The 22,879-nt window shown below is 37.9% G+C and overlaps 2 protein-coding genes and 1 pseudogene across 5 annotated transcripts; all 3 read right to left on the bottom strand.

Moving 5' to 3' along the window:
* Positions 1-1,188: 1,188 nt before the first annotated feature.
* LOC121508910 (CD209 antigen-like protein E) lies at positions 1,189-15,117 on the bottom strand. 4 transcript variants are annotated; one of them, XM_041786057.1, is made up of 7 exons: positions 15,036-15,117; positions 9,213-9,318; positions 6,484-6,588; positions 4,301-4,366; positions 1,957-2,099; positions 1,757-1,857; positions 1,189-1,624 (listed from the first exon to the last, which is right to left on the bottom strand). In XM_041786057.1, the coding sequence occupies exons 2-7, from the start codon at positions 9,316-9,318 to the stop codon at positions 1,480-1,482; spliced, it is 666 nt and encodes a 221-aa protein (XP_041641991.1). In that variant the 5' UTR covers positions 15,036-15,117; the 3' UTR covers positions 1,189-1,479. The 4 variants fall into 4 exon arrangements, with proteins under 4 accessions (XP_041641991.1, XP_041641992.1, XP_041641990.1 ...); XM_041786058.1 differs by lacking the exon at positions 15,036-15,117 and having other exon boundaries at positions 9,213-9,386; XM_041786056.1 differs by lacking the exons at positions 9,213-9,318; positions 15,036-15,117 and adding an exon at positions 6,928-7,324.
* On the bottom strand, positions 11,361-12,745 carry LOC121508476. The gene is made up of 3 exons (XM_041785368.1): positions 12,611-12,745; positions 11,643-12,385; positions 11,361-11,501 (listed from the first exon to the last, which is right to left on the bottom strand). The coding sequence occupies exons 1-3, from the start codon at positions 12,651-12,653 to the stop codon at positions 11,361-11,363; spliced, it is 927 nt and encodes a 308-aa protein (XP_041641302.1). The 5' UTR covers positions 12,654-12,745.
* A 447-nt stretch (positions 15,118-15,564) lies between the features above and the next one.
* On the bottom strand, positions 15,565-15,905 carry LOC121508939 (annotated as a pseudogene).
* Positions 15,906-22,879: the final 6,974 nt, after the last annotated feature.

Raw genomic sequence — 22,879 nt, 5'->3', positions numbered from 1 at the left:
TTTACCGTAATATATATACCACACATCATATATTGCCGGGAAGCACAGATTCTCAGCTCTCTGTCAGCGTTGGAATTTTTCTGATCAGACAAACTTTGAACTTTGATCTTTGACAGAGTTACGGTAATAATACTCCAGACATATAAAACACAGCGCCGGCGCTTGGTCAGTAGGTAAAGGGTTAAAGACATATATCTAACTTTGTCATGTAATTAGTACCACAACCCAAGCAAAAGGTACTGAGCATTACAGAAAATATTATTTAAACATTCAGCTCATTTAACTTTTTTGAGTAAACAAAAATGAAGCAGTATTTATTGCAGCAAATATTTATTTCAGAACAACCACTGTTGACCCTAAATCACTTCAGTAATCCCTTGAAAGAATCGTGTTTTGCTATTACTGCTATGGTACAGAAGTTCCAGCCACATTTATAGCAGTAGACCCCCCAGGAATAATGTAGTATCCACCTTATTTACTTATTTACAACTTACAAAAACAAACAATGTGAACATATGATTTCAAAAATATACAAATATTTACAAATTTGCAGTGAATTTCTTTCAACAACTGTCGTTTGTAGTTAGCATCTATCTTTAGCTGCTGTATTTAAATACATGTAATTATGTACTTCCACCTTAGCACCGGATGTTTTCGCCCATATTCAGATTTTCAGTAGCGGCCCCAGGAATAAGGTGGATAATCAAGATAACAATAATAAGTATGTGTTTACCATGACAAATTACAGAAATACTAGTGTGCTTCTTGTCTGAAAAGACACTAAGTTGAAGGTTTTCTTTAGAAAAAAAAGAAAAAAGAAGAAGTTAAAGAGGGGGTATTATACTTTTCCGATTTTAAAAACATTGATATAAAGTCACAATGTTGGGTGTCCATACTCCACGTATGCAAATTTTCAAAACACAACATAAACATATGTGGCAGAAATCTTGGAATAAGAGTGTAAACTGATGAAAATAGTTCGTTGAAAATCTCACCACGATTCTCCCGAGACAAGATTTCGATGGAGCAGGTCTGTGGAGTCGGGGTTAAAGAGACAGCAACGAAAACAAAGCGTTTCAGACAAGGTTAAAATAAGGGGTTTTCAGGACGCCAGTGTGAGAAACATGAGGAGTTTTTTGAGTTGTAAACCATGTAAAGCTACTATGTGGGTATCAGAGAGATGGTGGAAAGCCTTGAAAAAAGGCATAATACCCCCACTTTAAACAGTGGCATGCCATATTTTTGGTCTCTCAAATTTTCTGAATTAAATAATCCTCTGAGGGCCAGATGGGAAGCTGTGTGGGGCCAGATTGTGACCCTGGGCCTCCAGTTGATTATCACTGCTGTAGACTTTAGCAGCGCAAATGTTTTTTCTTAAGGCCTTTAGACTCCAGAGGGTTAAGAAGGAAGTTTTCAGCTTCACCATATTTCATCACTGACACTCTAATATTTGTTATCTTGGCTCACTGCTTTATTACTTCAACAAACCACCATCTTCTCACAGATCCAGAAGTTTTTAACATCACATGAAATGTCGTTCCAGCTTTTCTCTCTCCCATGGAACTTTAAGTGTACACAATCTTCTTTACCACCATTATTGTTGGGCTCCCCAGGAATCCAGTAACTGAAACCAACAAGAAAGAAAAACACCCGAGACAAGGATGGCAGCAACATGGCTAGGTTAGATTGCACAGTTTCTCCTACGTGTTGTTAGACATTTGTTGATGTTCAGTGTAAAAAATAATCTTGAATGAACCTTTTAGTGAGAGGAGTGCCATCCACCCATCTCCATTCCTCTTTGTTTTCTGTCCTTTTCAGTCCGATCCACGTATAGCCCACAAATCTTCTGGTGAAGTCCTGTTTCAGAAACAAGAAGGGATCAGTAATCAGTAGAAACAGCCAGCTGATGTCTAAGTCTCTTTTTTTTTCTTTTTACTTTAATGTTTATCCACACACCTGTTCTTTTTGGTTGTTGATGATCATCAGATCTGCACCTCGCTCCAAACAGTAATTTCTACTTTCATGCCATGATTTCCTGATGATAGAAATAAAATAGAGGCTGGGATGGAAGTACACCCATCCTTGTTGGAAATAATCCTCTGAAATGGAAAAAAAAAATCATTTAGAGAATCAATCTAAAATTTGGGAAAATTCAAACAGAACTAGAGCTGCAAGCAGCACTGAAGCCCTCGCATCCCGGCGCAACTGCCCAGATGTGAGGTAATAGTGGGGAGTTAGCAAACCCATACATTGTGCTGCAGAACGGCAGAGAGACCATGTAGATGCTCCTTTGTGTGTCCTTATGTTAAATAAAGGCAAAATGCACGTTGTTAATGAGGTAATAGTAGCCCTCAACAGTAGATGGCAGAGTGACAAAGGTAGATGCTGATATGTGGAAGGGATAAGGGAAGGACTATTTATCAAGTGAAATTACAAAAAGATTGGACATTTTATTTTCAAGGTGCTGCAGGCTTCTTACACTAGGGGGCGCAACAGCAAAACCATGAAATGAACATCTAAATGTGGAGAGGGGCAAACCCTGATCATACTTACGAAATTTGAATGAAATTGGATGTTTCATATGAGAGTTACACCCACTTCCTGTCTGATGGCGAAGGATCAAAATTGCCGCCATGGCCATCAGGGCATCCGTGAATGAAACATGTCAATGCTGGGACATGTATACAGGTCAAAATCAGAGCATGATAGGTTCAACACAGTAAGAGGAATACAAAAATGAGCCACTTGTGTCACTTCCTGTTGGCAGTAGAGGGCGCTATGATGAGCTGTTTTCAAGTGGGCGTGTTGAGTGAGATACTGTTGTGTTGCCATAAAACTCTGAAGAACATAGAATAATCTCCCCCAAAGTTACATCAGTTTTCAGTGAATAATGTTCCAAAAAGAGCACTGATTTGAAATTCCAGTGGAGCTGGTGGATCGATCTATCTATCTGTCTGTCTGTCTGTCTGTCTGTCTGTCTGTCTGTCTATCTATACAGTGCTTAACAAATTTATTAGACCACCCTAACCCTAACCAAAGTAAGGTTTATGCCACATCTGCCCTAAATTAACCACATTGGTAATTACCAAAATCATTTTTTATGATTCTGCAGTGGTTTTTACACCAATATGGAGAAGCTCTTTAACCCAAATGATATTTTTAATGCTAAAATATAGTTATTATTGTTATCCATCAATTTTCAAATTTACTGATTTACAAAAAAACTAAAAAAAAAAAAAAAAAAGTAAAGCACATTATTATTTCTTGATTAATATGTCAAATTATAGTTATTTATTTGCATTCCTGAACAGAAACTTTAGTTTCAGTGGTTGAATGTTATGCTTGATTCATTTTTGACTTCTCAGAGAAGCCCAGTGTGCCAGCTCAAATTTGGGTGAATTCAGTTGCATTAAAGCACTTCATGATGCTGGATGGTCTCTGAGACAAATATGACAGGTGGTCTAATAAATTTGTTAAGCACTATATATATATACATAGATAGATATAGATATATAAATATATCTATATCTATCTATATACATATATATAAATAAATATATATATATATATAAACAAACATATCTTCATGTTTGACCATGAAATGTGATAAGAGTTAGAGTTAGTCTAATTTGTTTATTTGATTTTATATACCAGATGCCAACATGAAATAAACTGACATGCCAGATGGATGTGTTTCACACATCCATCTGGTAAACTTCCCATATACAGCGTTTGGGAAAGGGCAGTCCCTTTGAAAAATCTCAGAGGGTGATTGGATGAACGTTCTGTCACATCTTTACGGGCCAATCAGAGCCACAAAACACATGACGTAGCCTTAACTGAGGAATAAACTCCATAGAGAACTACATGGCTACTGTAGACGTGCCAGTACACGACTTGTGTCATTTTTGAAAAGAAAGCAACTCACTGCTGTTCTTTGCTCTTCTTATAACAAAGAAATGTCATCAAGTTCTGATAAAACTGGCGCTTTAGCTAACACGCTAATGTCTTCCTCCATAAATGCACCGGCCTCTTGTTGCCGCTTGCTTAGGTCACGACTCTGCCAGGCCCAAATGGTCAGACAGGAGCTTTGCAAGATGGATTCGCCAGTGAGAAACACAGAAACAGGAGAATCCATCTGCTTTGCAAGGTTAAACATGAAATTGATTGGACAAAATCAACAAACTTTGGGAACTGCTATCTGTTCACTCCGCATCCTTTGGCTGATGTTTGTAAAACGGGCCAACACCGATGTTAGACTGATGCATCTGTGCATCCCTATAAACACACATCTACTTACCAAAGTTCTTCAGATTTGCCTTTGTCTTGTTTTTGCAGCTCTCCTCCTGAGCCGATGTCTTACAGCCTGAATTGTGTGAAAAGCAGAAAACATTTATTTTGAAATTGAGATTTCATATTTAAACGTTTAAACTTGTACTTTAAACTTAAACCTAAGGCTCAGTATTTTCCTACGTGTTGACTGGAACAATTTAAAAATCAAATCCTGAGTCAAACTGAACGTAACTTAAGAAAACATGAGTCACATCCTCTTTTTTTTTTTTTTTTTTTTTTACAGTGATGCCTCATTATTACTTCTCTTCCCCAAACCTTCTCTGAACCTGTTTTGTTGTGAAATAATATCTACAGGAAATGACTTGTGAGGCTGCTGTGGTCAGTGGTAGAGCTGGTTCTCTGTAACTGGAAGGCTGATCTCAATCTCCTGCGGTCACATTATGACGTGTCCTTTTGTAAGACACTTATCTGCAGTTTGCTCCCACTGCTGCTTCAGTGTCCTGTGGATATGTGGATGTAAATGACTGGGATTAGCTAAAAAATAATCAAGCCAATAGTGGAGGGACGGGGTGGGATTAAAAATGAAGACCAACAATTCTCCAACAAAATAAGAAGCTTGAACCAAAGACAAGCCCTTAACCATTTAGAGTCTTTTTAATCTTGTACCACATTATATAATCTTGTATGATAGGATGAGACCAAAGATTAACTTGTTTCCCACCATTTTAAAAGGATTTGACTCAAAACAACAGTACACATCATTAAAAAGGCTGCTGTAACCACAGTGAAGCATGGTGAGGGCAGCATCATGTGTTGGGGCTGTTTCTGTCAAAGTGGAACTGGAGTTTTACGAAAGCCCATGTCTGCCACTTAAAACTAAAAATGTGAAAGTTAGGCAGTTCTAAAAACAAAAAAGAATCCTGTGTGCTAAATAGAAAGAAAGTCAAAATTATGTGATAAAAAAGTCAATTATAAGATAGAAAGTCATAATTATGAGATAAAAAGTCAATTATAAGATAAAAAGTCATAATTATGAGATAAAAAAAAGTCATAATTATGAAATAGAACAATTTTAAGATAAATACTCACAATTATAGATAAAAAAAGCATAATTATAATATAAAAAGCCAATTTTGAAACAAAAATTCATAAGTATGAGATAAAAAATTCATAATTATGAGATAAAAAAGTCAATTATGAGACAAAAGTCATAATTATGAGAAAAAAGTCATAGTTATGAGATAAAAAGTCATAAGTATGAGATAAGAGGACATAATTTCGAGACTGAAAGTCAAAACTGTGACACAAATTTCCAAATTATGTGATAAAAAAGTCATCTCATAATTTTGACTTTTTATCTCATAATGAGGACCTAGGATTATTTTCTTTTTTTATAAAATAGCCTAACTTTCACATTTCTCTTTTTAAGTGGCAGAAATGGGCTTCCATAAGTTCTAGTGAAAATGGGGTCAGTTGGAAACAAATACCAGTCAGTTTTGGCACTAAAAATAAATCAGGTTTCTGTTAGAAAGCTGAAGATGAAGAGGGAACACATTAACTTAAAACATAAAAACAGATGTAGAATGGTTTCACCAGGAGGAGATGAGAGTTTTGGACCAGTCCAGCCTGAGTCCAGACCTGAATACTGCTGAAAACCTGTGGGCTGACCAGAGGAGGGCTGTCCTCTCAAACTGACAGATTTTAATCGCTTTTGCAAAGAGGAGTGGGCAGATTTGGTGTGAGCAGACTTTTTAGTCTGTGTTTGTGTAGTGAGTCATTGTCATAAATGATTTTTTTCAGTCATGACGGTGTTGTAATATAATAATTTTCTCTCTCACACCGATGTTAAGTCTTTAACTTTGGTAAAACCCAGCAGCACTGAAGTCAAATGTAAATAGACTTGAGCTTCTCAGGCACTTTTCTAGTCGTCATGAGTCATCGTGAGTCTGGTTCTGCTCCAGGTTTCTTCCTATATAAGGGGTGTTTTTCCTCTCTGCTGTAACTTTGCTCTATGTTTCTTAGTGCTGAGCTCATGGTGGACTAAAGGCCTTTGTAAATAATAAAACAAGGAGTACGGTCTAGACCTGGCCACTTTTTCAAAAGTATTGAGATAACTTTGGTTATGAATTGGCGCTATAAAAATAAAGATTAAGATTCTTGAAGCCAAACGGCTCAAAAGTAGAGACGTACTAGAAAGTGATTCAAAGTGAACGAGGCGCAGTGAAATGTTGAGAGCAGCTTGTAGGAAACACAAGAGTCCAAAGCTCACAGCCAGCAGTCTGAGGAGTTTTCTCCCTAAAAGAAGAATCACAAAGATGATGAATTAATCCTCAGCAGCTTTGTCAACAGGAAGGTTTACACACTGACCTCACATCTAAAACTGCAAACAGCAAATTAAACCAAGGCCAAAATCAGGCAGCTTCATAAACCATAGTTTAAAGGAGATTTCAGTCCATTACAACACAGGACACAACCATAGATACTCTTAAGGTTGAAGAGGCTGAATAAACTGACAGGGAAGCAGATCATGGATATGATGTTTGATATTTTAATGTTTACTGATCCCAGAGTGAATGGATTCATCCTCGTCTTTTCCTCTTGATTAAAGTCCATTTTCAGGAGATTATTCCTCACCAGACATGGCAGCAGTCGCTCCACCACACTCTCTTGAACAGCTCTTCACGTTCGTCCTCCTGGCTGATGGATCAGGTACATTTATATAATCCACAGAGATCTCCAGTGGCTCTTCAGAGACAAATGTCGCCATATTTTCAGACTGACTGGAGATGGTGATGTAGACAGGGATACTGGTTTCTGATCTACTTCTTTAAGTCTCCTGTCTTGCAACACCACATTTCTCCTCTTCCTCATTTTCTCTCTGAGTTCAGTTCCATATTTTATATGTTATAAATGACTCATTTGGGAAAAATGTCATCAGAGAAACTACATTTGGCAGGGGCGTAGCGAGGGATTTAGGGCTCCTATAAGAATATTACACTAGGCTCCCCTTAGCAGGCCAGCAAAGCGACAAATGTTGCAACATTTTTACAAATATATATGCATTTTGATGTATTTTTAACCATAATTTCCCAATTTATGAGCAATTTATCTTTTTTACTATAGCTAAATTAAATTTACTTGCATTATTTTGTAGTGCTGGACCATGCTATTTGGACATTTTCAAGAGAGGGGCCCCCCCAGAATTGTATTTTACTCTATTTGATACAAATTTCAGTCTGTTGGCTGATTCATTTAGCCACTTTTGATACAATAATGGCACTAAGTATTAGGAAAAATTAAATAAAAACACACTTTTTATTGTAGCCAATGGAAGCCCATTTCCACCACTTTAAAAATGTAAAAAGTTAAAGTAAGGAAATTAAAAAAAAAAAATCCAAAGTCATAATTATAAGATTAAAATTTAAAATGATGAGATAAAAAAAATCACAATTAAAAGATACAGAGTCAAAATTATGAGATAAAAAGTAATTTAGTATTTATAACTTTGTATGTCAGAATTTTGACTTTTTACTCTAGTTCTGACTTTTTATATCATAATTATGACTTTTTAACTCATAATTCTGAATTTTTATCTCATAATTTTGAATTTTTTATATCATTATCATGACTTTTTTATCTTCTAATTATGACCTTTTATTTCATAATTATGATTTAGTTTTTTTTTTTTCAAGAATTGCTGTACTTTCACATTTTTCTCCTTTTTATTTGACCCAAATGGGCCTCCTTACTGTGGGCTATGCCCATGGGGGGGAGGTTAGTGGTCCTTACTAGTGAAAGTGACATGAAGCTTTCCATCCTATTGGTTCACTCATGGGCCGAGGGTTTGTTTGCTCTACTGTGCCATCATGTGGACAATAAAGGTAAAACAGGCAGAGTGATTCCAATCACACTGCAGTGGTGTGAGAAACTTTGAATAGAATGAATGTTTGTGACGCCAATACATAAGCACCCATCTGAAACGTTTGGGCCTGATTAGAAAGTGACAGGACGAATCAGCGATGAGGGGCAGTGCTTTCAGGCGCAGCAGAGTCGTGACGTTAACAAGCAGCAGCAAGAGCTGGTGCAGTTATGGAGGAAGAGATTAGCATGGATGCTGCTAAAGCACCACTTTTATCAGAACTTGACAACATTTCTTTGTTAAAAGAAGAACAAAGAACAGCAGTGAGTTGTTTTCTTTTCAAAAATGACAAAAATCGAGTACTGACATGTCTATAATCGCCATGTTTGGTGTTATTCCTTAGTAGCTGCACACGTGCAGCTCGATAACTGCTACGTCACGTGTTTTGTTGCTCTTATTGGCCCGTAGAGATGTGACAGACAGAACGTTCATCCAATCACAAATGGACAAATCAAAATGGCAAAGAGAAGAGGCAGAAATTGGGGGAAAAAGGAAACAATGGGAACAACAAAGGAAACAAGAGCAAAAATGGGATAAAAGTGGCAAAACTTGGTAAAAAAAAATGGCAAAAGATGTAGCAAAAATGAGCAAAAAAAAAAAGGAAAAAAATGGATATTTAATGATGAAAGGTAGCTTAAATGGGCAAAAAGGTAAAAAGTGCAAAAATGGGATAAAATTGGAAAAAATGGCTAAAAAGAAGCAAAAAGAAGTTGTAAAATGGCCAAAAAATATGAAAAACGGGTATTTAATGGTATTGTAACTGAATAAGAGGGAAAGACAGATGTTTAAGGACATTTGCAAAACAAAACATCCACAATATATTAATGTTAAAAATGTTTAAAGATTAGACATAAATATTTAAATGTCCTTTGATTTTGTTAAAATTTCCATCTTTTTTGTGGGTGGGGGTCCACCGAATGAACAAGTTCTTCTTAGGGGAGGCTCACTCTCACATACTTTGAAAACCCCTGCCCTAAAATAACAGGATGTTTTGCGTTACCTTGCTCTCGTCTTCCTCTCTCCCCTCGGTCGGCTAAGCGGTTTGCAAGCTCTTCCTGAAGCTGCTGCTGTTGTCTGGGAGGCAGCCTCCACAGTGCCTGACCCATCTGTATGGACAGAAACACACAAACACTTGCATCATAATATCAAAAGGCTGTGAAAATGTGGGATCTTTAATTTTTGATACCGCATTTCTTAAACGATGCAATCTCTGTTATCTAAATTATAGTAGCAAATAGTACCAAAACTTAAAACAAACAAACAAACAAAACTGTAAGTGTTGTACACGTATTTGTGAATTTGTGCACGCATTTGTGGATTTGTACACAGATTTTTGTACACATTTGCAAATACTTTTGCAACAATAATAGCTTCATACAGCATGACATAAATAAATGTGAGAGCAGAGCAACTGTATTTATTTGTTGATATTTAATTCTATTTATATATTTATTTTTGTATTTATTTCCACTTTCATTTATTTATTTATATTGAATTTTTGAGTCTTATTTTTTATTTTTGTTTTTATTTTTACCTTTATTTATTCATATTTATATTTTTCTAATTTGTATTTATTTCAATTTATATTTATTTTCGTTTATATTTATTTTGTATTTGATTTTTTAACTTTATTTTTTAATTTTTTACTTTAATTTATTTTTAATTTTGGCAGGTTTGGTCCTACCTAAGCAATTAAATAACACCAAAGCAAATATGCATTTAGAGATATATTTGATGATTTATTTAGTCTTTTAGCAGATAATGCAGTAGCATGTAGTTTCTGCTTCTCTTCCAGCACCTTCTTCAAGTCTTGGATCATTACGGGCTTCATGCTGATCCAACATGGATGAAGTGTCATTCTCCTGGTCTGATCAGAGCTCACCGAGTTCACTCTGCAGGTTCTGGCTGATATCCTCCTCCTGATTTGTCAGTTTGGTTTCATTCATGTTGTCCTTTAGCCTTGATACCATTTTCTCCACGGCCTGGGTGACCAGCAAAACCAGATGCAAGTGTACGTCGTCCTGGGTGACCAGCATAATGAGTTGGCATTGTAACTCCCCCCTCCAGCTGCAACATTGTCTTGTTTCTTGCGGCCTCCAGGTCAGCTGGCTGCTCTCCCCCCAGCATGGCTAGATTGAGTTTCAACAGGTTGTCGACAACATCTCTGAGCTTTGCTTTCTGATGCATTAAGTTGTTTGAGATCTGTAGGTTACTTAGATCAGTCACATCCTCAAGCCTCAGGAGACGTTGCCAGAACCACTCCCAGCAGTCATGCTTGTCCTCACTGTCTTCATCCTCTTCCTCCTTGTCATTTGAATTACCCAGTATTTCCTGAAGATCGTTGAGAGAGTGATCGTCCAGCTGTTTCTTCAGCAGTTTCAGCTTCTCCAGAGTGTACTTCACCAGCTCAATGCTACTTAGTTGATCGTCATCACTGTCTTCATCCTTTATCTTGGTTTTATTCTCAAGAAGATAAATAATTTGACATATCTCCAGCTGTGCCCATAGCTTCTGCATCCTTTTCTTGTCATCAAAAAAATCTCAGCTGCAGCATATTGTTTTTGACGTTATTCAGAGCAAGCGTCTTCAGAAGGTCCCTCTGCCGCTCAACGTTTCTTAGACGCCTCTTGCTGTCCTCCGAGCGGTGATCTCCTCGCAGTCTGTCTACGTTTTCCGTTTTAACGTGCTGGATGCTCCAAATGCTGGTGCAGATGCTGTCTTTTTGTGTCAGTGCTGTCTTTCCATCTTCTTGTTGCGCCTTTCACAGTGTAGAGCTGAGCCATCTGGTCCAGGACGTCAACTCCCACCTATGACAACGGGCATAAGCAGGCAACACGTGTGTTAGAAATAATAATAATAAGACAAATAGTAATAATAGAAATAGTGTAAGCTACTGCAATACCTTTCCTTGCTAAGTACCCTCCTGGTAAAGTAATAGATCAGAAAAAAACTATGATCAAGCAGCATGGCAGCATTAAAAAATAAAATAAAATGAAATAAATTCTTAAACCATAGTAAACAAGAAATCACCTTAGCGCTGTAGAGAAATATATCAGTCATGATCTCTACAATAAAAACATGGTCATTTATTCATAAACCTCCAGCATACCTTGGTGACATAGTAGAAGCTGACAGTCTCTGGCTTTCTCTACTTGTCACCCCCAGTGGTCACAGATGGGTGCATAGTGCTGAGGAGGGCAACGTTCTTCCTGGGCTTGCCCTGGTACACCGTGAGGGTGGCATGGTCGTGCTTCAGCACCTTTGTAGAGAACAGCTCCTCTCGCTGCTGCTGCACCGCAGGTGGACGCTCACGCCTGCTCCTGTTGCACGTTCCAACCAGGCTGGTGTTTTTTTTTTTTTTTTGGAGGGTTTTGGCCAGATTTAGTGAGGTAAAGAAATTATCAGTGGTGGCATTTCTGCCCTTTCAAACATAGGGCTCCAGCAGCCTCAGCACCACGCTCTCTCCCAGGCGTTGGTGTGCCGGCCGTGCTTCATCTTTCCCCAGATAAGGGAACCCGTTCAAAAGATATTTAGTGTCCACATCTGCTGCTAACCAGAATTTGATGCCGAATTTGTTGGGTTTGTTGGCCATGTACTGGATAAAGCGGCACCGTGCTTTGGTGGGGAACAGCTGCTCGTCCACTGTGATGTAGGCTCCAGGCTTATAGCAGGCAATACAATTATCTATAAAGCCACTCCATACATCAGAAAATAGGGCAAATTTGTCAGTGCACAGACGTGCACACCTGTCACTCTTTTTATCAAAGCGGAGATATCTCATGATCTCTCTGAAGCGGCTCCTTGGCATTGTGGTCCTGAAGAATGGCAAGCCCCAATCCTCGGACCACAGGCTCTCCATTTCAAGGTTTTTGCTGTACGCCCCCCTCAAGTACAGCAGAGAAATGGAGGCCTTTAGTTCAGCCACGGAGAGATCCCACCTCTCCTCAACACTGCGGGCTTCTGCAACAGTGCAGTCCCGTATGTGGTGCAGCATCCTCCTGTCATCCAAACACAAGAATGTGCTAACGGCGTCCTCAACGTTGCGCTTCGCGTGAGCCGTGGGTCCTGCAGACTCGGTGAGCACATTTTGGGACTGTGCTCTCCCCGATTGTGCGCCAGGCTGGATAACCTCCCACAAGGTCCCATCTTTCGCCTGCTCACACTGCCTCAGTACTGCAAAATAATAGTACAGATACCTGATAAGAGGCTGCGCAATTTTCAAAGTTTCACATAAGAAAGACAAAAAGGATGCGATCATTTATTGATAAAAAAATCATAGGTCTATAATTTTTAGATCGCATTTAGCATTTTTCTTGATTATTTTCGTTATCAAAAAATACATGTCAACGAAAAATACGAGTTTTGGTGAACTTTGTCGTAGTCAAAAATATAGCCTACCATGACTTGTGGACAGTGCGTCCAGCGGAGTGGCCGCTGTCATGTCAGCAGGTGTTTCTGCTGATGGGAAAGGAAAAACAAGTTTTGTACTTGTTTGCTATAAGTTTATTTTCATAATTTATGTAAAATAAACATGTGTAAACTGCCTTTCATAGACTATTGTCCTACCTGAAGATGAAGCCTGAGCGCTGTCAGACTCCGGTGCGACAGCAGGTTGTTCTGCTGGGATTAGTTATTGTTTTTATTTCTCAGTGAGGACGATTATAAATATTTTTACTGTTTGCAGCCTATGCTAGGCATCAAGATAAAGTAGGTTTAGTTTTAGACCATATTCGCAGTTCGTAAAACTGCTGTGCTGTGCTAGCTATAGTCAATAACTTGTGTGCCATCAACCGTAATAATTTATCTAAAAACGAATAAAAATGAAATAAATTATTCAGCATTCCTTCCTTGGGTTGATAACGCTGCAGACCGGGCAGCTGGATCAAAATGTTTTGATTTTTTGGCTGTGGCTCAGGCTCGGAGTCCGAGCTCTCGTCCTCCTTCTCCAATCAAAATCACTGATCTCTCCACCATCAGACACTCATCTCCTTAATTTTGGCCGAAGCTTCTTCTAAAGAAAATCTTTTAGGATGTCCTCTCTTCATGTTTGTTTGGAAATATGTCTCACTATGTGTGTGTCTGTATCTGATTGTCTGTCTGTCCATTTGTTTGTATGTATCTCTGTGTATTCCTGTTTGCTGTCCTTTGTCTCTTCCTTCCCACGCCTAAACAAAGAATATTTACACACATATACATAGGGAAGAATGACATAATCGGATGGCACATTATATCAAAGCCAAAAAATTTTTAAAAACACGATAGCGGCGGGAAAATCACTTCCGCAAAATGTATCATTATGTCTCATTCCACAGCCATCTGTGTGACGGCAGCAGCGGTTGGAGGAATAAATGCTCAGAAATCATTAGCGCTTCATTAGACAACCTTATAAGCGTCAGAAAACATACAGAACATATATTTAGGAAAACTCATGGCACTACAAGCTTGGAATTTTAATTTTAACAAATTTATTGACGTCCGAAAATCCCAAACCGTCCGTCAGACTGCAGTGGCAGTTCTAGTATTAAAGAGTAACCTAACCCTCAGACCATTTTTTAAAGAAGTACTTACAAACTCAGCAGTTACTTCCCACTTTTCCAACGTGAACCTCACTAGTAACTGTTGACAGATGAAATTCTGGGGACACGGCTCCACCAATCAGAGATGTCACTGTGTTGCTGTGGGATTGTGGGTAGTGTTTTTGCACAATATTGCATAAAAAAATGCCTTCTACATTATTTGTCATTCCCCTGGTCATCTTTTCTTTAAAGGAAGAGTCAAATTCATGAGTGGCAGAAGCTGTTGTCTGAGGTTGCAGGTAAAGCGGGCATGCTCTGTACTTTTTCTCCTCTTATGGCCAGTCGTTTTGCTGTTCAAGTCACGCCTTCAAATCCTGTGCTGAAGCTTTTCTAGCAAACCTGAAACTTGGATGACTTTCAGTAGTATTTAAAGATTAAACCCACACCAGTAAATCTGATATTGAGCATCTTTTAATTGTTAATTTCTATTTGTGGATGCCCCATGATAGGCATTATTAGAGGATCTCTGTGCCAGACCCACAGCTGTAGGATAGCACAATACATACAGACAAGGTGTGACCACATTGGATAAGAAGCTGGGGACCAATTCTGTCTACCATAAAGCAGTGGTAATTTCGTCGACTAAAACTACGACTAAAAATGTTCATCAACAGCCTTTTATTCCATGACAAGAACTAGACTAGGACTAAAAAAATAGATCTGTGATGACTAAAACTGACAAAAACTAAGTTAAGTTGTCAAGATGACTAAATTTAGACTAAAATGTAATGTAGTTTTTGTCAGACATTAAAAAATCCTTGTTTTTTCTCCACTGTAGTTAAATCTGTCGTGTTAGCATCACTGGGCACGTGTAACCCATGCGTGAGTGCCCGTCCTCTGCGTTGTGTTCTGCACTTGTTTAGTAACCACAGGGGAAACGAAGCATGTTTTCTGCATCTTTACTTTTGGAAGCTCTCTGTGTTCATAGGAGAAAAATACAGAAATCCTCAGCATGATTCTGGCTGCAGCGCACATCTCTCTCTCTCTCTGATAAAAAAACACACACGTCAAAACGGGGGGGGGATTTCCCCACCTAGCATGAATGCTGCATCCCAACAGCTTCGGCTCCCACCCTCACAACAAAACTCGATTAAACTCAAGTTAGCAACCTCACAAAAACAACAAAGCAGACACAGAACAAACCGGAGTTCATATGAAACTCAACGCAGCAGTTGTAAGGTAAATAAATGACGAATAACAACTTTTAAAACAGTTTATCGGTGGAGTTTTGCTGAGAATCTACCTACCTCTGATCATGCTGGTAAAAGCTTTGATCAGAGCGGGTCCTGCGCACGCATGTACCGACGTCGCTACGCATTCACACGCACACTGAGACTCCAAAAACACAGGCAGGAGAGGAGAGAAAAAGACTCTGAACATAAAATAGGACCAGAAATGAGTGTTTTGGTGAAATTCACAGGCTGCAACCCTATCATCTGCTACACACGCAGCTCGATAGCGGCTACGTCAAGTGTTTTTTTGCTCTGATTGGCCCGTAGAGATATGACAGACAGTACCTTCATCCAATCACACTCCGAGTTTTTTTCAAAGCCTCTGCCTTTTCTCAAACATTTCCTACTGAAGTTTTCTTAGATGGATGTGTGAAATAAATCCATCTGGCGTGTCAGGTTATAACTTTTCTATTCTCGGTGGAAAATAAATTTTCCTGTGAACAGTTATTACAGAGTAACATTTCACTTCCATCTTACTGCTGCTCATGAACATTCAGTCAATACATGGGATGAGGACCTTTAGGTTGGTTGAAGTTAAACAGGTTTACTTGGAGCTGGTGTACTTGATGACAGCCTTGGTGCCCTCAGACACGGCGTGCTTGGCCAGCTCTCCGGGCAGCAGCAGGCGGACGGTGGTCTGGATCTCCCTGGAGGTGATGGTGGAGCGCTTAATATAGTGAGCCAGACGGGAGGCCTCCCTGGCGATGCGCTCATGCGCTCATTGGGGGAGATGTCGGTGTCGGGGTGCACCTGCTTGAGCACCTTGGAGACGTAGATGGCGTAGCTCTCCTTTCTCCTGGCCCTCCTCTTCCTGCCGCTCTTGGTTGCTTTGGATGCTGCCTTCTTGGAGCCCTTTTTCGGGGCGGATTTCACTGGTTCAGGCATACTTGACCCTCTGGTATCCCTACTAATTGCTGCCTCATTTTCCTCCTAGTGTGCAAAAAATGCCACAGGGGTTATTACTGTAAATAAAAAAGTTAAATTGGTTTATTTTTCCTTGTTTCATCAACTTGTGCCATTAACAAAAATACCAAATACTCAATAATTGACATATCTTTTAACCTTTTAACTGCCATGTTTGTAATGTAAACAAACAAAATTTTTCGATGAAAAAAAAAACACATTGAATTTTTTCAAGATGCTACACTGAAAATGAATAACTTATTTATGGATGATTGCAGCCTGGCATATGTCATTGATCAGTAGCAACATTGGTTAAAATTCTTTATTATAACTATTGTGTTGTGAGGTTAATTATTCTAAAATACTCACATTTTGCACCCTTCTGCGCAAAAAAGCACACCTTTAAATAATGTTATAAATATCATACATTTCAAAATTGTTTTACTGTTATTAGATTTAATTTTCTCATTTAAAGATCAGCCCTAATCATATATGTCAAATACTCATTCATTTTAATTTCTTTAACCCTTTAAATGCCATGTTTCATAGATGATGTCACTGCATTTTTAGATGCAAAATACACACAAAAATTTTTTTTTTTTTTTTTTTGCAAGTTACTACATGAAAATTGGATAACTTTGTAACCCACATGGGTATCAAACCCATTTATGTCATGTGAGGTAATTGCCGTGCTCTGCCACACGATGGTGTGCTAGCCCTGTTGTGTGCAGTTGTCGTTGAGCACGTTCTGAGACTCGCATGAGGCGCTGACCAAAGGCACCGCTTGTGAGTGAGCTGACGAATCCTGGTATGGAACATGATGTAAACCTCATGAATTGATTAATCCTTGAATAGAGTTGACAAATCTCCTGTTTATCAACCATATAAGATTCTATTGGACTCTGGTAAGAGCAGTGCTACATACAGTCAGAGTTACGGATATGTTGTCCAATGTTTTAACCCACCGTGGTACTGTTGGATCATTGTGTTATATGAAAATATGACTTTAAAAAGATCGCTAGTCACCATGCTAACGCTAATGCGGCTAGCGCCGTTAAGCTAGCGGCGCTAAGCTAGTGCTGTTAAGCTAGTGCCATTAAGCTAGGTCATGTACAGTAATTAACCTGGTATTCAACACAGGTGCTAATGGTGTAGCTGGCTAAGCTATCATGCAACCACCATATTAATGAGGGAGACAGAGATTGAGTATGATGCCAGGTTATAATAATGTTCTGATGTACTGTTTTTTGTACATAGTGTGATTTATTTCATTGTGGTTATTTCAATACTCATGTTGAATAAAGAAGTGGATTGATACAGTTCATTTATAGTTAAAAAAATAAATATTGATTAAAAAGAAGCTGTTAAAAATATAAATATTGCTCACAGAGATAAATAAGTTTACTTTAAAATACAAGTTCATGATAAATAATTGTGTTAAAATATTTCTTATGTAAATGTGTACACCATCATTTACAGTGATTGAAGCAGTGCATGTCCTGCAAATGGATATGTTTATGCAGAGAATCAGAGTAGGAGTAGTAGAAAGTCATGTAATGAATATTGATACTGTAGTAATTGAAATGTTTTTCTGCACCATGCGTGTGGGTCATTCCAGAATTGCGGGTACATTTTGCGTCTCCCAAATAAACCTTTTATTATTCCCCTCCCAAAAAATCTTTATTGAATCAACTTTGAGTAATATTACTAACAGTGTTATCCTTTCTCTGATAATAATGCTTGATATATATTTTAGACACAATTTATTTTTTAAATACTAGCTAAATGACACCTAACCCCCCATTATTGCTCGTCTCCAGCTCCTGATCCACACTGTCAACTTGAGTTGACATGAAATAATTGAGTTTAATTTTCTTTTTTTTTCCTTTGCTTTCAGCATTAACAGTTATATGATCATTTGCATAAGATATATACTTTCTGTGTTTTATTAAATTTCAGTAATAAAAATATATATTTTGTGCCTGTCCCCATGTTGTGGTCAACTCTGTTATCACTTTTGTAAAACTGCATAAAAATCTCCAAAGAAATTTATAGAGATCATGTGACCTGCTGATGGTGATGTCACTTCCTTTGGCGGGAAATATGGAAAGGCAGTGAGGTATGTCATGCTTCTTCTCTCATTATTTTGTACAAAATGTCGAGAGTACACCAACAGTAGATTAATTATCTGTTGACTCTGTTTTTGCCATATTGCAGTGAATCTCTGATTCAGTTTTTAAACAACAATAATTTGATGTAAATCTATATAATTCTACTTTTAGACATGTTGTGTGCTAGCTTGTTTGGAGTAAGAACATGAAATTAAAGTACAAAATAATGGAAAAGGTCAACTCTGTTACTGTCAACTCTGTTATTATCAACGTATAACAGAGTTGACGATGAGTAACAAAGTTAAATGTTTCCAAGCACATATAATCATTTTTGCATTATTCTACCTTCATTATGGATTATTTTTGGATTATTATATTATCGTAAGTCATAGAAGTATCTGATTATATGCATTATTTGATATTGGAATATATATATCCTTAGAATATCCTATATCCTGTATATATACATATAATTGCAAGAAAAAGTATGTGAACCCTTTAGGATTTCTTGGATTTCTGCATAAATTGGTCATCAAATGTGTTCTGATCTTCATCTAATTCACAACAATAGACAAACACAGTCTGCTTAAACTAATACTGCACAAAATATGATATGTTTCATGTTTTTATTGAACAAACCATGTAAACATTCACAGTGCAGGGTGGAAAAAGTATTTGAACCCCTAGGCTAATGACTTCTCCAAAAGCTAATTGGAGCCAGGAGTCAGCCAACCTGGAGTCCAATCAATGTGATGAGACTGGATGTATTGGTTAAAGCTGCCCTGCCCTATAAAAAACACACACCAGTTTTGAGCTTGCTGTTCTCAAGAAGCATTGCCTGATGTGAACCATGCCTGGCACGAAAGAGCTCTCAGAAGACCTCTTCAAGAATTGTTGACTTGCATGAAGCTGGAAAGGGTTCTAAAAGTATCTCTAAAAGCCTTGATGTTCATGTGTCCAGACTGTCTACAAATGGAGAAGGTTCAGCACTGTTGCTACTCTCCCCAGGCATGGTCGTCCTGTAAAGATGACTGCAAGAGCACAGCGCAGAATGCTCAATGAGGGGAGCGCAGATGGTCGAGTGGTTTAAGGCACTACCCATGTACGCGGGTGGCCTGGCTTCGAATCCAGCTTGTGGCCCTTTGCCCCATGTCTCTCCCCACTCAATTCCCTGTTTCCAAGTCTATCCACTTTCCTTCCTCTATCAAATAAAGGCATGAAAAGGCCCAAAATTAAATCTTAAAAATAAAAGGAATGCTCAGTGAGGTGAAGAAGAATCCTAGAGTGTTAGCTAAAGACTTACAGAAATCTCTGGCACATGCCAACATTTGTGTTGACAAATCTACAATAAGTAAAACATTAAACAAGAATGGAGTTCATGGGAGGACACCACGGAGGAAGCCACTGCTGTCCCAAAAAAAACCCATTACTGCACGTTTGAAGTTTGCAAAACAGCACCTGGATGTTCCACAGCACTACTGGCAAAATATTCTGTGGACAGATGAAACCAAAATTGAGTTGTTTGAAAGGAACACACAATGCTATGTGTGGAGAAAAAAAGGCACAGCACACCAACATGGTTTAGGGCTGTGTTGCTGCCTCAGGGCCTAGGCAATGCTGTCATTGATGAAAAAATGAATTCCCAAGTTTATCAAGACATTTTACAGGAAAACTTAAGACCACCTGTCCACCAACTGAAGCTCAACAGAGGATGGGTGATGCAACAGGACAACGACCCAGAGCATAGAAGTAAATCAACAACAGAATGGCTTCAACAGTAGAAAATACACCTTCTGGAGTGGCCCAGTCAGAGTCCTGACCTCAACCCCATTGAGATGCTGTGGCATGACCTCAAGATAGCGATTCACACCAGACATCCCAAGAATATTGCTGAACTGAAACAGTTTTGTAAAGAGGAATGGTCCAAAATCCCTTCTGACCAATGTGCAGGTGACAGGACGTCATGTAGAAATAAACAAAGAAATATTGGCTGAAATTTACAATGACTGATTCACATGCCCAGGTTACTGGTTAGCATGCCTGCCTATGATCCAGGCAAGCTACATTCAATTACAAGATGCCCCTGAATTTGCTATGAGATGTTGCCCATCAGTGAAAAAACATTTTGATAACAATTTTACTTGACAGACAGACAGATAAACAGACACACACACATATACACACACACACAGGATCTGTCATTCAGATCACTTTGTTCTGATTAAACGATTGTATTTAACATCTAAAAGATCATTTAATAGTTTCAGTTTCATCAGTCAAAACCATTTTGAAAATAATTTTAGTGTTCAGATTTTTAAGAAGTTATCCAAGTTCATGAAATGAATTGATATATATATACAGACAGATCTGTAATTCAAATGTCTTTTTTCTGATTAAATGGTTGTTTTAACATTTTAAGAATTTTTTCAAGGTTTCAGCTCAACAGTCATCTAAAAATTGTTTTAAAAGTTTCAATTTCATCAGTTAAAAACATTTTAAAGTCTTTTTACTTGCCAGATCTGTAAAACATGGAATATGCGGTTATTATCCAAATTAATTAAATATTTGTAATTCAAAAATATTTGTTTGAATTAAATGATTGTTTTTACATTTAAAATTTGTTTTAAAAGATTCATAGTCAGGCAGAAAATGTTGTTTTCCTTGGTCTTCAAACAATGTCTTGTCAACTCTTATTAAAGTCAACTCTGTTACCATCAATGTCAACTCTGTTTATCAACTGTTTGGCTTTAAAAATGATCATAAAATTTTTTTTGTTGCAAAAGTGATTAGAATTTGTGTCTTCACTCATATACTCACTGTACATGAAATTTCAAAGCCCTGCATCATTTATTTTTAAAACCATGATTGGAGAAAATGTGCTCCATCTTGGCAACAAGAAGTTTCATTCTTACTAGACTTCAAGTTTGATTATTGGATGTAAAGACAATAATTCTCTTAGGAAAGGTTGTATTTTAAATTATATTAGATTTGTTTATTATATATATATATGACCCAATTTGTCCCTAACAGAGTTGACAGATTTTTCTGTTACTACAGTGATTTCGGCATTGAATATTTTAAATCTAACAGGATTAAGCTCAGCAAATACTGAAAATGTTCAATTTAAAGTGTGTTCTATGAGAATAACAAAAAAATTTGAAAAAAATAGATACAACTTTTCATTTTCTTTCTATACTCAAAATGTACCCGCAATTCTGGAATGACCCGTGTAGATTGGTTTTATGCTGGACCAGGGATTGATCGGTACGATCCTGGACCTTTGGCGGTTCAGTGGCGAGCCAGGAAATCGACAGCAAACGGAGATCAGGATCCACTCCGAGGACTACAGACATCTACTCACTTCACTTTGACACAGATAAGAACGTTCACCAAAAAAACCTACCCAGGTAGTAGTAAGACGAACTCATACACACACAACACAGGACTGAACTCTATGTTCTGATACAGAAGAACGGACACTCGTTGAAATTTTTGTTTTATTTTATTTTTGTGTGAAAGAGCTCTATTTTTGTTTTGTTTTTTTCCTAATTCCATGCATCCCAAGCTAATAGTTGTTGGAAGAAATAAATGATCACAGTTCAACTTCCAGTCAGAGTCCAACATTCGTAACCTAGAAGAACGTGGGTTGCTTTTTTCCACTGAGGTTAGGGTCGTTACAACTTATTTTTTTAATATTGCACAGATACTCACAGACTGACCCACTGATCTGCACTTAAACAAATCCTCAGAGAGTTAGTGAGAAGGGGAGCAAAGGGCGGTATAATGCTGAAATCTGTAAAATATGTATTTCCTGCCCCCACCCATATTTGGTAAAAGTGACGTCACAGGGTAAAAATATGGTCCAGGTGCAAATGTAAAAGCCCCAACTCTCAAATGAAGCCCAGAAACCAGAAAATGCATGATTCATGCCTTAATGGCGTATGGATCAAAATAAGTGGTTTGAATGGGTTTCAATGCGCATATTTTGCACACCAGAGATCTCAATGCTAAAAAAAAAGGTTTAATTTATTTATGTTGGGCTGATTGTAGTGGCTAGGACAGAATTTTGAAAATTGTGCAAAAATGAACCAAAAATACTGGATAATATTAACTGTGGAAGAGGACAAAGGTTTTTTTTAAAATATGAACTTATGGCGCTTTTCCACTACACATTTCAGCCTACTCAACTCTACTCAGTTTGGGTACCTTTTCCACCAGCCCTAGTGTCTGTTGTCATTTTTTATAAATGGTGGGTTTGATTCCTGCGTCGGGCGTTGCGCTCATGACTCTTCGGTGATGACATTCTCTGACAAATCAGTGGTCGGCAGTCAGTCGACGTCACCTTTTAGTATCGGCTCAGCTCAGTGATTGGCTGGAAAGCTCAGCCTCTGTTTTCAGAGCCAGTCTTCCAGAAGGAAAGCCAAGACATATTTAATGCTCATATTTAATTTTCTGGTTCATTTGTATTTAATTAATTTAATGGGATTTTTATTATTGAAGGCATGTTTTTCATTTAAAACCATGTTTAGTAGAATAGTAACTGAAATAACTAATCTCAATGGAGTCCAAAATTTTCCCTTTGTTCATGCACTAAAATTTGTTGGCTGTGTCTTATATAAATGTGATCTGCAGTTATTCTCTACATGTTTTGCTCTCATGTCTAGAAAAACTTCTTTAAATGACTGGCAGCTATAGTTGGGCACATACCTTGTCTCTACCACTATAATAATTAAATGTGAAAAATAGAACAACAAATGACATACAACTGGGCATTTATTATCACAAAAGAGCTTTCCTCATTAGAAGACCATTTTTAACACAGAATAAGTGACAAAAAGTCCTTTT

The sequence above is a fragment of the Cheilinus undulatus genome, linkage group 4 (genome assembly GCF_018320785.1).
Source record: "Cheilinus undulatus linkage group 4, ASM1832078v1, whole genome shotgun sequence".
Taxonomy (NCBI): Eukaryota; Metazoa; Chordata; class Actinopteri; order Labriformes; family Labridae; genus Cheilinus; species Cheilinus undulatus.
The sequence above is the reverse complement of the archived record's forward strand: the minus strand, read 5'-3'. Positions and strand labels throughout refer to the sequence as shown.

Bases quoted from the DNA above. Each gene is read 5' to 3' on its own strand.
- LOC121508910 (XM_041786056.1), bottom strand. From the start codon at position 7,060: ATGGCGACATTTGTCTCTGAAGAGCCACTGGAGATCTCTGTGGATTAT. The intron at 1,858-1,956 runs GTGTGTGGATAA...TTTCTGAAACAG, and splicing joins TCAACAACCAAAAAGAACAG to GACTTCACCAGAAGATTTGT. The intron at 1,625-1,756 runs GTTCATTCAAGA...TGTTGGTTTCAG, and splicing joins GGCACTCCTCTCACTAAAAG to TTACTGGATTCCTGGGGAGC.
- LOC121508476 (XM_041785368.1), bottom strand. From the start codon at position 12,653: ATGACAGCGGCCACTCCGCTGGACGCACTGTCCACAAGTCATG. The intron at 12,386-12,610 runs GTAGGCTATATT...ATTATTTTGCAG, and splicing joins CGCACTGTCCACAAGTCATG to TACTGAGGCAGTGTGAGCAG. The intron at 11,502-11,642 runs GTTTGAAAGGGC...CCTGCGGTGCAG, and splicing joins TGAGGCTGCTGGAGCCCTAT to CAGCAGCGAGAGGAGCTGTT.